This window comes from Lagopus leucura, unplaced genomic scaffold (genome assembly GCF_019238085.1).
Source record: "Lagopus leucura isolate 7727_CA_CO unplaced genomic scaffold, USGS_WTPT01 Super-Scaffold_100015, whole genome shotgun sequence".
Classification (NCBI taxonomy): Eukaryota; Metazoa; Chordata; class Aves; order Galliformes; family Phasianidae; genus Lagopus; species Lagopus leucura.
This window is the reverse complement of record NW_024962269.1, coordinates 9,737,921-9,751,860: the sequence shown is the minus strand read 5'-3', so window position 1 is coordinate 9,751,860 and position 13,940 is coordinate 9,737,921. Positions and strand designations below refer to the sequence as shown.

At 40.0% G+C, this 13,940-nt stretch overlaps 1 protein-coding gene across 2 annotated transcripts in view; it reads left to right on the top strand.

Moving 5' to 3' along the window:
- Window positions 1-13,940, top strand: part of ARNT2 (aryl hydrocarbon receptor nuclear translocator 2) — a 92,907-nt gene that overhangs the window by 57,141 nt on the left and 21,826 nt on the right. For both annotated transcript variants that reach the window (XM_042876054.1, XM_042876055.1), the window contains exons 9-12: window positions 4,271-4,347; window positions 6,322-6,456; window positions 7,327-7,401; window positions 12,487-12,638. In XM_042876054.1, the coding sequence (XP_042731988.1) occupies window positions 4,271-4,347; window positions 6,322-6,456; window positions 7,327-7,401; window positions 12,487-12,638 (439 nt within the window). The remainder of the gene's footprint in view (window positions 1-4,270; window positions 4,348-6,321; window positions 6,457-7,326; window positions 7,402-12,486; window positions 12,639-13,940) is intronic.

Here is a 13,940-nt window from a genome sequence, read left to right as displayed (position 1 = left end):
CCTAACCAGTCATAAAGCTGAGAAATGCTAACCTTTTCCTGGTCGTTCAGTTTTAAACTTAAGCACTTAATTTTCTTCATTTTTTTTCCTCCAGAGCATCTTATTCCTGAAAGGAAATGAACCTTATGTGGTCCATATGATATTTTCCTAATAGCTTATTTTCATGCTGTAACAATTGATGGAAAATATTTGGTGGAGAGAAAAGATACAGTCTGTTGAGTTGTTGCTACTTTTCTGTAAATCAAAACCATGACCCGCAGGAAGAAAACATTGTGAAGAAAAGGCTTAGATAGATCCTTGTTACAAAAACTTCAAATAAAAAGTCCCGGAATAGTATTGAATTCAAATAATGTCGAAATCTTTTTTTTTTCTTCATTCGTTTTTTTATCTTAAAAAAGAAACATTTTGCTCTTCCAAGTCAGACTTACGGTAACGTCTTAACCACAGCATGCCAAAGCTGTTAGGTTATTCTACAGTTTTGGCAGAATCTGGACGTTTATGCAGAAGTACTCCCTCTTCCAATACAAAACAGAATACTTGCTTGAATATTCTTTGCACTTTTGTCATTTTTAAAGTTCTGTTTAAAGAAAGAAAATAATTCAGCTTTTGGGATTTTTCACAAGAATTCTCTCTGATATATGATAAGTATCCACACTTTCCAGTGTTGTCTATAGAAAATAATCTTGTGCAGTGCAGTTCCATGCATGGATGTGTAACTGTAGCTGAAATGATGGAGATAGGCATTTACAGAGGATTGGTAGTGATCATGGAGCACTTATTATGTCCTTTTAAATACTCAGAAGTAATTTATTTCTGACTGTAGTAAAGTGAAACCACAAATCCACTGACACAGTTCTGTGTCTCAAAGAAAGCATGGGGCAGAAGGATGGAGAAAGAAGGCAGAAAATGAAGTTGTTCTGTCATTAGTGCCAATTGGAAGCTCAGTGGGAAAAATAAAGAGTTCCTTATGTCCACACAAACACATGCCATTACCCTGTGGGAAACTGTTTGCTGGCATACAGGACACTTGGAAATTAAATATAACCTCTGACGGCACAGTGTTCTATTTGTGATGCTCAGTTGCAGGCTTAGCTTTTCAAAATGTTGATATAAACTTGAACAAGCATAGCACTATATTTATTATTCAAGAGAAGCGTGTATTTGGTGTTGAGAAATACAGCCTCTGTCAGAGTTGCATATAAAGAATGTGAATAACTGCTGTATGTTTATTTTGTTGATACCTCCAAAAGGTCAGTGTGGTGGTTGCTGTCCTGCATGCTTTTGAAGCTTTTTCTGGAGATTCTGATGGTGCTTGGTGAACGTAAGGAGCAACGTTATGTTGTGTTAAGAGCTAGAGAAACTGGTATTAAGTGAAAAGAGCGTGTATGTAACTGTCCTTATTGGAATATGCTCAGTAAGAAGCTTACTAAAGCAAAAGTGAATTTCTTCTAGAAAGCATCTTTGTACAGAAGCGCACACACAGTTGAATCTTCATAATTATCAGCAGCAGAGTAAAGAAAGTAGTTTCTACCTGTGGAGTGCTATCAATAGTAGCACCTGCACTACAAACAAGTCAACAATCGTTTTGGCATAGCTTTGCCATAGGCATTTTTAGGGCAGGGATAGTAATTCACTGGGTCATATATCAATGAATTCCAGGCAGATTGGTTTGTTTTTATTCATAGTGTGGGATAAATGTGTTATATGGACCAAATGTAATCCATCCTGCAAAAAAAATAAAAAAATAAAAAAAACAACGAAAGGTGAAATTTAGATCAACCATTTCCTTTGTCAGTGCTGGAGTTCCGTCAGAAATGGTGTTGCTTAGCTAGGTTTAATTTTGGAGATTGTTTATGTTGCTTTCAGTTTATTTGGGCAGTAGTTAGCCTGTACAGAGTTCCTAAAAAGGAAAGTGTTATTGAAAGCTGAAGAAAAATGATTATGCAAAGTGGAAGCCATCCAGCTGAGTATCTTTGCTGTCCTTTGCAATAAATACACTGTGTGCAGCTAAAGAAATGATTGAAAAAACCAAGTCAGGAAAACCAAGTTAGGAAAATTGACCTCTCCAAATGGAAAATTCCATTTAAGAGAAGACCTTTAGGTTAAGATTATCTTAATCTTATCAGATTATCAGAATGCCTAAAATCGTTTCCTTAAAAATGGAAACTCTTGTAGGGTCCTGTGTTGAAGAAGCCCACTTCTCAGAAGCAAAAAGCAGCCACCCAGAAAACCCTCGCAGGGGGGAGGACCTAGAGGCTATCTGTGCTATCAGTGAAGACAGGGCATGAGTCTGTGCTTGCTTCAAGCTCTAACTTTTAAGTTAGTCCTTGGGGCTGGCCATTGGTCCTGCAGGTTTGCCCCTGGTGCAGGGTTCAGGCCCAAGGCACCTCCCAGAGGGATGCAGTCCCTGCTGCAGGCTTCCAGCCAGTGTCACAGCCTTCTCCAGTTCGCTTTCTTTGTGTGGGTTGTTTTTGTACTCTGCTGCAGTCCTTTCACATCAAAGTCAGCGTCCTCATGCTCCTTCCTAAACCACTGCATCATTTCATTTGTCCTGCTCTTGGTTTACCCCTTTGTTCACAGCTTTTTTTAAGATGAAACACTGCTGCATTCTCAGTTGTCCACTTTATACCTATTTAAAATGAAAATTGGTCATGTGGAGGAGTCTGATTTTAGTTTCAGTAGCTCAGCTTTCCCTGCCCACCACATGTGTGTGAGCAGATAGCCACATGTCTGCCAAAATTTTGTCTGAAGTAGACACAGTTTTCAGTTGATGTTCCGTGCTGCTTTTTCAGGGTAATCTTCTCTTTTTTCTTAAGAGGCTGCCAAGTTTAATTCCTTTGCAGAGTTGAGCTGTCACTAGCTAATTGCTAGGTCTTTTGTTGAAGAAATAACTCTGTAAACACAGTAAGGAAGAAAAACAAAATAATTCTGCAGTATATCTCTGAACTGCAGCTTTGTGTCAGGTTTACGCTCTCAGATACATAAATGACTGTCTCAGAACATGGCACTTGTCTGTGTTTGGAGTCTATTCTGCAGTTTGCCTAATGTGTAAAGAAAAGAGAAGGAATAGTGCTGTGTGAAACGTTAGAATGTTGCTTTGTGATTTAACAGATTGAAGGTTTTGAAGCTGCAGATTGCCCTAATTTCAAGTGTGTTCTATATCCAGATCAGGTAAAGAGCTTCACGTTGTGGTTCCATAGAGGGACCTATATTGTATAGCACAATGGGAACTGATAAATACCTTATTGTCAGATAAGATTGAATTATTTTGGTACAAAATCCTTAATTCAAAGACTACTTCAATTCGTTTACCAGCAGTTACAGACATTTTTCAGAGGCGTCATTTTAAAAAGTTGTATGCTCCATCATAGTCCAGAGATTGACCTATGTGAGGAACTATACATCTTGAGAATAGAATGGTGCTTGTTTCATAATTGGCTTTGCAATTAATTCCATTGATGCCTAAAGTGCATCTTAAATGATTCACTGCCTGTTGTGACTGAATTCCTTGAAAAGCCTTGTGAAAGAGCTCAGAAAAAAAATAAGTCAGCAGTGTCACTATTGGAAGATGTTTTGCAAATCCTCCATAGCAAACTGGTATCTCAAAACTTAAGTTGGGAAATAGCCTTACTAAGGCTTAGCCAACTTGTGAGTAAACAGAGCTAGTCTCAGTGTTCCCATTTGTGAAACACTGAGATGGAAAACAGCACACATGTATGTTCTGAAATTTTTCCTGTGTTTATAGTAGTTACTCCTGTTACACAACTGAAACATGCACTGTTAGCAATGCATCCGCGTTTTTTCGGTCTTTCAACGTAATAACCCATGTTTAGTGTATTATAGCAAAAAGTAAAACCGTCTGTTAAATGTTAGCATGAAGCTCGTGTGCCTTGTTTTTAAGGCTGATAATAGATTATTTGCAAAGAAAACTGAGCACAGTGTGCAGTGACTGAGCATAGTGAAGTGACAGCGTGATTCCAGTAATGTGCTGTGGAGCAGTACTCATGGGAATGTTGTTGCCTATCTCAGTGTCACGGAGTTTCTGTACGGCTTCAGTACTTGCTCTGTATGCATTTAAAGTCTGTAGGATCAAGTACGGCTTTGAGGGAGCATCTGATCTGAACCAAGTGATAACGGCTGAATCATAGAGAAGACGATCGTGTCATTTTGTATGATGTAGAGCATCTAGAATAGTATGGAACCAGGCCAGCAGCTTCTCTGCTCATCCTCATTTCCTAATTATAATGGTATTTGTTGTTGTTTGCTTTAGGAATGACTATACCAGAAGAAGATGCTGATGTGGGACAAGGTAGTAAATACTGCCTCGTGGCAATAGGAAGGCTTCAGGTAACGCCAGTCTTTTCTTATGTGAACTACTACAGAAAACATAATCAGTGATGTGGTTTAGCACCTCCGAAAATAATGTGGCTTGATGTCTGATTGTGCAGTCAGTGGCTTGTTTAGAACATGTTGACAGAACAAACTGAAAATTTGATTTCAGTATATATATGTGTGTCTCACCCAACAACTGCAACAAAGATGCTCCTGGAATGTGAGTGCATCCCGACCTGATGCTCTGCAGAGTGCGTGGGGATGGGATATTCTGGATGGTAAGGAGCTTGGGAGCGCAGGTTCTGTAATGGCTAAAGTGGTTCCCAAAGACAGTGGTGTGCTCCCTGTTCTTCTTTGATCCGTTCTCTCTTGCTGGCTAATCAATTACTTGAAGAGAGATGATTGCAGGAGTTGGTTTGAAAGTGATAAAGATAAAGCAGTCAAGAGGCGCTTCACAGATGATAGCTTTTTTTCCTCAGCATGTCATTTTATGCATTCATATGCATTCATGATGCCAGCCAAGGGAACTGTGAGAATAAAATTCTACTTTTTTATCCAGACTGTTGCAATTGATGTATTATGTTTTTTTTTTGTCTGTTGCTGTACGAGTTCTGAGCTGGAGTTAGAGCAGTTGCAGTGAATCTCTTTTACCACAGAAGGAAAGCGAGCTTTTATCTTAGCAGTATGGGGATTCTGCCAGGAGTGTATATGTTAAAGCTTCTTACGTGATCTCTTGTTGGCCTGCACTCATTGCCATCTGCTATGATGGCATCACTCCTTCTTAGAAGGTAGAATGACCCTTTCTTAGAGCACAGGTACCAAACCTGTCTTATTCAGGGTGACCAGCTGCACATTGCTGGAAGAATTAGCACTTCTGCAGTGTCTCCATTGTGATGGCAGACTTAGGAAAGTATTGCACGATGTTTTCTAAGTTAATCATACTTTTATAATCAGGGGTAATATATTCCACTAATGGAGAGGAGTAAGATATGCGGATTCGTGTGTTAGAGCTGCCAAAAAAGACTATTTCTGAGAAAATTGCATTAGTAATATGGAGTGTCAAAACATCTGTTATGATAGAGAAGGCAGTGGGAATATGTGAGGGAGAGGGGGAGAAGGCTCTGGGGATGGCTTTGATTGCAAAGAAGTCAAGGTGCAGAAATTAAAAGCTGTGCTCTATAACAGCAAATAGAAATCTTGCACACAGTTGACCAGCAAATCAGCTTCAAGACAGCAAAACATGTTCTTTTTTTTTCCCTTTTATTCTGGGGCCCTGTTAGTCCTGTTGGCTCTGAAAGTTCTAAGATAAAGAGCGGTCTTATTATAGTCCCAACAGGAAAAGTAGGGAGTAGAGAGGCCTGGTTGTACAGGTTTCAGGCAGAGGGCTGGAAGTGCTTCATTTTGCGTGGAGAGCTGTGTCTTCATGATGAGCAGCCACATACTGGTCTAACAGCATGACCTCTGGAAAGCTTTGCTCAGGTTGTTTGAGGGGTTTCAGGTGACGTTTGTTTCACCTGACTGTGGTTATCTGAAAGCTGAGTGTTTGTCTGAGCTGGTCCTGCTGGATTCATTTGCAGATAATGAGTTGGCCTCTTCTATAGACTGGCCTTCCTGTCCTAAAATGGCAGGCTCAAATTGTCATTTGGAAGGCTCTTGTTCTTGGTTGACAAGGGCAGGAATCAAGAAGCCTGACTTCAGCGCAGTCCTACAAAGTGAGATGAACCCAATCTTACTTTTGCCCTCCCTTATTGGGAACTTCGGATGTATTTGTTTTCCTGCTGTGCTGTTAAGCCTAGGAAGGTGCTATGGGATGAGCTAATTGCACTGCAAACTAGCATTAATGGCACGTCTGTGTCATGTATCTGTGCTGTCGTTTTGTTTACAGCTTTCCACGGTAGTTAGTAATCTGCCAACAGATTTGTTCTTCAGCTGCACAAACGTGAGGTGGGTCTTCTGTGGACTAAATGCTGTGGACTTGATTGGTCCTAGGTAACCAGCTCTCCGGTGTGCATGGACATGAATGGCATGTCAGTCCCAACTGAGTTCTTGTCAAGGCACAACTCTGATGGAGTCATCACCTTTGTGGACCCCAGATGCATCAGCGTCATTGGCTACCAGCCCCAGGTCAGTGAGCCCCATCATTGCTGACATGCATTAGAGCTAACGAGGAGAATCCTGTTTGCACATTAAAATTGAAAGCAGCAAAACGTAAAACATCTGTAGCTAACAATCTATATGCCATGAACTGAATGCTGTTCATTTTTCTATGCTGACCATGCTTCTGTAAAATCTATTTTTCCCTTTTGTTAAGAGGGTTGTCTCTTTATTCTTTTGAGATCCAATTAAAATCCTAACAGCAAGATGCTTTAAATCTTGCACGGCGAATACATTCTGTGACAGAAAGTTAACAGGGCTTGGAGGGAGTTTTAGTCCTGTAATTCTTAACTTCTGCCAGTTTCTTGAAGAAGAAGAGATCATTCATGGCATTATTTTCCTTTAGACTGACATCCTGCTCCTCTCAGCAGGAGTCTGCTCATAGAACTGAGCAGAATAATAAATGAATTTCTGACTACTGTGACCCTCCCTCAGATAACTCTCAACACTTCTATTTTACAGGCAAAAATCATATCTTACTCATTTGTTTTTTCCATTTATATTGATTTTAGGTAGTTTTATAATGACTGATGTTACACAAAAAATAGTTTTAGTAGAAGATTGGTCTTTTCAAGGCACCATTTCACGGGTATTGGAATTAATGCTTGTTTGTAAACTCGTATGTCTGTGGAACTGTACAAATATAATGCAAGATGTGATGCCTACAGCTAAGCCTACAAATCTCTGTGTTCTTCTTTGATTAACTGAGTAGTCCTGTTGAGGATGATGGATCCAGCGTCTGCAGGGGTTACTTACAGATCCGTGCATGGAGTTGTGTTGCAGTTTGGGCCTTTTACGCAATTTTGTTTTACTTTTTACATAGTTTTTGTTTTATTCTAGGATCTTCTGGGGAAAGACATTCTAGAATTCTGCCATCCTGAAGATCAAAGCCATTTGAGAGAGAGTTTCCAACAGGTACTGCATCTTGTTCCTTTTCTTCTGCTATTTATTTACTAACTACTCTGTTATTTGGAGAAATAGCTTTTATTTTACATTCCAGGGTACTTTTTTCATTATCCAGGAGAAGGAGCTGCAAAATAGAAGGCAACCTGTTGATCTGTTAATAAACAGTTAAGCTGCATAAACCATAGTTTAAGCTGCGGCATCTGTTGGCTCTGTTTTCAGAAATAAATCACCTGCCCTACCTTCCTGCGCGTGTGATGGTGCAGCTCAACATACATGATGGCTTGCTGACACCAGGGGTCAGGTCCCACTCCTCGTTTCTGCCATCCCTGACCTCCCCACCCTTCCTGCTACCCTGATGCCATCACAGATAGACTTGCCTGTTGGGTTAGCGAAAGGACTGCATGATTTTGCATAGGAGGAGCTTTCAGATGGCTCAGCTCCCAGAGCTCCTTGCCTGATGGCACCAGTGGTGCAAGAAAAGCAGTAAAAACACATATGCTGTGATTCAGTAAAGCCCAGATGATTGATTCCACTAATTCATCCAAGAGACAGTGACAGAATGCTGCTAGATAATAACATGTCAAACATCCGTCTGTGATTGTCTGAGTGCAGCCTGGGGCTCAGGAAGGCTGAATAATGTTCTGGTTAAAGGCTCAGTCTTCACTGGGTGCTGGCTGAGATTGCACCAGGCCACAGGGGCTGCTGCTGTATCCTGGAGTCACTTCCTGGGGACTCTGCTGTCACTGCTTAGCATTGGGCATGTGCATAAGTGACTTGCTGGATCAGGGATTTGTGTGATTTTCAAGGTCATGCAGAAAGGCAGCAGGAAAAAAACCCACAAATTAGAAGTGAACATTCCTCTTCTCTCAACCTGTGTCCAATCTATGAAAATACTGCGCTGTTTCTTTAGCAGACCGTTCCTCTTTCTGTATATTTTTGTTCAGTACGGTAGCAGTGTGATTGGGGCTGTTATTTCAATCATGGAATAAAAGCCTGATGTAAACAGTTCAGCTATGCACCAGGTGGTTTTTATTTTCTAAAGAATGTAAAAAAGTAAAGGTTAAACATTCACTTGGAATTTCTTTTGTGCTATTTTATTTGTCTGCACTGTTGGAAGACAGTTCACAATTTTCCCATCAGTGATCTCAATGCTTTATATATTATTACAGAATTAATGTTTGCTTTATTCATACTTCAGGACAATGGATCAGTGCAGTTTATTTTATTATTGTTAGTTTGGCCTTAGAAGTCTTTTCATTAAAAAGGTAACTGATTTCCAATAAACCATTCTTTGTTTTTTTCCTCCCCCAAACCCTTTAAAACTTGATATTTTTAATTTGCTGGCAGTGCCAGAACCAGGTTTGTTCATAACAGGGGAGGGGAGGAGGGAGGGATGGGTATGCAGGTTTTGGTCAATTGCCAGCATCCATCTCAAAGATTTTACTTCCTTGGGAAGATAAGTTCATTCATCAGGGTGGGAAAATCAGGTCAGAATGAGATATTCTCAAGGCCAAGATCAACAAATAGAGCTTAGTATCAAAGGATCCAGAATACAGCTATTTGATATCCAGTAGGATACTATTCAGATTGGACACTTATACAAGGTCTGGGTGTGGTAGTAAAAATTTCTTGATTAAAGAATGTTGCGCATTGAACTCAAACTACAAAAGTTTTTGGGTTTTTTTTATGCCTTATGATTCATTATTCTGAATTTTTTATGCCTTATGAGTCATTATTCTGATTTTTTCTGGGCAATAGTAATACTTTTTGCACCTTTTTTTTTTCCCCTGTATGCTTTCCATTCAGTCCTGTAGCCAGCTGATCAGCTTGAAATGACAAAAACAGAATTGCAACACATTTCCTAACCTAATTGCTTGTTGGTGGAGGCGCAGGGTTTTCTGAGATAACTGCTTGTAGGAAGTACAGTGGACAAGGATAGAGAATCCACAAGATGTGCATTTGTCTGCATTAGGCCTCCCTTTTCCTTGCCTGAGATCTGGCAGCGATAGCTTTGTGGAAGAGTAATAAAAAATAAACAGAGAGATCCTAGGTGAGTGCCAGCGGAATTATTTTAAACCATCTAAGCTTTCTTCTGACTTAAAGCCAGGGTTATTAGATAATTCATACAGTGAATTACACTGTACACTTATACAGCAATTATAGTGCCAGGGTGCAGGTTTTGTTTCAAGCACGCTTCTTCATCTGGATGCTCATCAAAGTGAAAGAGCAATCCAGGCCCCAGAGTCTGGAGCTGGCACACTTGTTTCTGGGGTTGCCTGGGCCTTGGACCTCATTGCTCATTTTGAGACATTGTTGTGTCACTTTCACTGCCATCAGTGCCTTTGTTTTTTTCCATCATACTGGGAGACTGATGGTGAAATTTGGCACCTGATTCCCAACTTTTGACTTCAGTGAAACTTCAGCTACCAAAGGCAGAGTTGGAAATGATCACTGCCGGATATCTGACTTCAGACTTCTTATAAGCAAGTATGCTGCCCAATAAAGAATTAACTATCCATTTTTATTCATTAATGCTATTAAAACGGGCAGTGGCATATTGCTCTCCACATTCAAATGCTGGCTCATCATTTCTTCTTGTGAAGCCAAGAAGCAGTTGTTTCTTGCTAGCAGTTTGCCATCCTATTTTTTTAATTTTCGGTCTGCACTCATGGGTGCTTTTCTCTTGATTTATTATGGGACCTGTTTCTTTTCAAATTCCGATTTTGGATTTTCTCAGGAACAGTCTTTGCTTGTGATGTGTGAGATCTGACTGGCTTTGCGTAATTATTGGAACTATTTCTAGAGGATATTCTTGTTTATTTATCAGCTTTAAATTGCTTCTTTTGGAATGGTCTGTTTTAACTTCAGATATCACAGAAGTAATCTTCAGGGCTCATTTCAGCAAAGCACTGCAACATGTACTTAACCATAAGTATGTGGTAAATTCATTTATATTCAATTATGCCCGTAAGAGCAGTTTAATTTAGCACATGCTTAATTCCCACTACATTCGGAGCTCAGCACACTGCTGAGTATTTTGCTGAATTAGAGGCAAACCTCTTTTGTCTTTCTCTATCTGTGGTTACATCTATCTTTATTTACCTGTTTCTGTCCAACATAATTGCTGACTTCTGTGCATCCTTTGGAAGTTCTCATTGCCCTTTGTTCAACATCCCTGCAAGATCTTGCTGGGTCTGTTCTACACTGAAAAATTCACCTATACATCTAAGAGGTCATGAGTATCTCCACTTCTTTTTTTTTTTGTCTTTCTCATCAATTTTTCTCTAATTAGTTATCTTTCTCCATTCAATTATTTCACTCTTCTTTTTCTTCTGTCCTCCTAATTCAGAATAATTACCCTTCTCTAACTGTTTTCTTCATTCTGGTTTATTGCTTCTTGACAAAATGTAGTCAGGTTCTTCATCCTTACTCCTATCTTTGTCTGCCTTATCTTAGGCAATTTAAATACCGTTTTTAAATACTGCTACCTGTTCATTTGTTGGCAAAAATAAGGTGTAAAGGGAGCTTGTCAGCATTTGGACAGGAAAACTTATTATAAGGAAACAAGTGTACAAGATAACGATGATTTTTTAAGGCATTTGCTATCATTAGGAAGAGGCAGCGAACAGAAGAGATAAGGGAGCAGATGCTTAGCAGAGCCCTAGCTAGGTGGGTGCCAGACCAAGTCCCTGAACAGAGATTTCTGAAAAGGAACTTGATAGGCTTTTCTTGGATAGTCTTTCTTAAAAATAGCTTACAGCTCCTGCTAGCTTTGTGTCTTGGAGTCTGCACAATACCTGTGTTCAAGGGCAGGGCATATGTTAAAACTTCTTCTACTGTGGAGTTATGAGCAGTTGCTTTGACTGGGAGTCCATTTCTGAGTAATCCTGTTATTTAGTGCAACAGTGATCAAGAAGCGGAATCATGTCAGGATGTGGCACCAGGTCACCAACATCTTACTGCTCTCTCTTACCATTGAAACAGAAGAGAATTGCAGTCTGGAAGATGGGCTGACACTTGGTGGCTGTCTTGGCAACAGAAAAGCTTGACTGTGTGAGCAACACTTCAACATCTTTAGTTCTGGAGCAGTTCTGTCTTTAAGGAAGATGATTCCAAGTTGTGCTGGGGTAGTTGAAGCCCCCCATGCTCTTGTGCACCCCTCTGACAGAGGTTAATGCCCTGAGACCACAAAGGCTGAATGAACACAGGTGTCTGCTTCTCAGCTACCGCTGAGTTAACACCCAGAACCCTCCATCAGTTACTCATGTTAATAAGCAGGCACAAAAATCGTAGTGAGAGAGCACCTGTGTTGGCTTTGCACTCCGTGGGAAGGAGAAATAGTAGAGTTAAATCCCACGGGGAAATATAAATCAGAATCCCCATGGACAGACTTTGACAGGTAGAGGTGCTCACTATGTGATATTTAGAGCATTTCAGGATCAGATATTAGTCATCTGAAGACAGATTTGGGCTTGTAATGTGTTTGGGGAAGGAAAAAAAACCAAAGAGTCAAAATAGTCACATAAGGTGTCTACAAAAAGGAAAAAAGAAAACATTAAGTATTTTCCTAAATGTAGTGTGATTTAGCATGTCACACACATGAATTGTACAGCTAGATACTCAAGCAGAAAAGCAGACAGGCAACCTCACAAGAAAACACATTTTATGGACTTTTATTTCAGGTACAAAGTTTAGTTCATGATATACATATTTAAAAGATGCCTCAGTTTGGTTCCTGTGGAAATATGTATTCTGTATGGAATGTTTGGTGAATATTCCATATTAAAACCTTCTTAAAGCTTCCCTCTTGGGATAACAGCACAACCTGTTGGTTCCTGAATCTGTATGCTCTTTATAAGCAGGCTGGAGTGAATGTCTTATGTAACAAAATGTGTGTGGGGGGTTAATTCTGAAAGAAATAGCTGCAAACATCTTTCAAATTTTGGTTATTGTCTCTTTGAATGAAGAATTGTCTTGCTTTATCCATAGCTTTCTGTAATTTAGGTTCAGAACACTCTGGTTTCTGCTGCTTGTTATTCATTTGCACAGCACATAGCAATCTCCTTTTATTAACCTTTCCAAATGGTTTTGCAGGTTGTGAAACTGAAAGGTCAAGTCCTGTCTGTGATGTACCGATTTCGTACCAAAAACCGGGAGTGGATGCTGATCAGAACCAGCAGCTTCACCTTTCAGAATCCTTACTCCGACGAGATTGAATACATCATCTGCACCAACACTAATGTAAAGTATGTGCCCTTCCAGGTGCTCATCTATGTGCTTTGGAAAGAACCGAAGCATTACTTTTTGCTGTTCAGCAGTGTAAATGCTCATTCAGGTTTTTATGTTACTAGCCACATTTTGTTTCTCTGTACCAATCTGTAGCAGAGCTTTTCTGCATCACCAGATCCTGCAGCATAGCTGCTTCTCTCATTATCCTGCGATGCTTCCAGGCCTTGGCTGCACAAGGAGAATCCTCACTTATCTTTGTTGTCATTAGGCAGGCCCCTTGATCTCAGTCCAGGCTGATTTAAACTAACACAGAGCTTCCGGCAGCAGACCAGCTGTCCTGATATTGGAGAAAGGTTAGCCTGATTCCTAAGCCAAAGAGAAAATTACATGTGTGCTTTAATAAGTATCACACAAGAAAACAAGACTCCTGCCTCTTGTCTGCTGTGATCTTACTGTTACCCTGGCTATCTTCTCCTTGAGCCCTGCTTGCTCTTGCAGCCTATGAAAGCAATGGCAATATGATTTCCTAGTAGGCTGAAGTGGGAAGGGCTACTCCTCTACTGTTAACATCTGGTAGAATATCCCTAAGTATGGTGATAGATCCAGCCCTTCATACGAAAAGGGGAATGGAATCATCATGTATTTGAATAAAAACTTCCAAAAATCTGTCATTGGACTTTTTAGAAGGAGATTGAATTAGTGAGTGTCTCATTCTGCAGCTGATAGAACTGCTTCTGAGGAAAAGTCTGGCTAGGAGTATAGCAGGGGTTTGTCACTGTTTAACTGAGCAGAGAAGATTTTGGAGCCAGCAACTGCAGAAGCTAATCTGGTCTTGATAAAGCTGTTGCTTTTGTAGTTGTTAGGGTTTTTTTTGTTTTTTTTTTAATGTCCTTTTTATAAATATTTCTTCTTTCTAGTGTAAACTTAAACTATTTCTAAAACAAAATCTACTTCTGGTCTGACCAGGGTTTTTGGTGGCTTATTTGTTTTTCTTTTTTGCCAAGTGTTCAACTTTGAGGAAATTATTAGATTTAAAATCTTAACCTGTTGGACTGTGTAATGGAAATGCTGAATAAGCAATCTACCAGTGGAGATGCATGATGAGAATTCTACTTGGAAAACCAAAGCCCCAGGGTGTTGGCATTTCATCTTAGAAATCTCATAAGTGTCTCTGTGTGCTCCCTGACTTGCTGCTGAAGAAAGGTATTTGGCCATGACACCATGACACATACCTGGGGTGGAAGACCTGTCCTTTCAGCATCTTGAAACCCATCATTAGAATCAATTTGCTTAGATCTTTTGTGCTTTAAAAGTTAGAT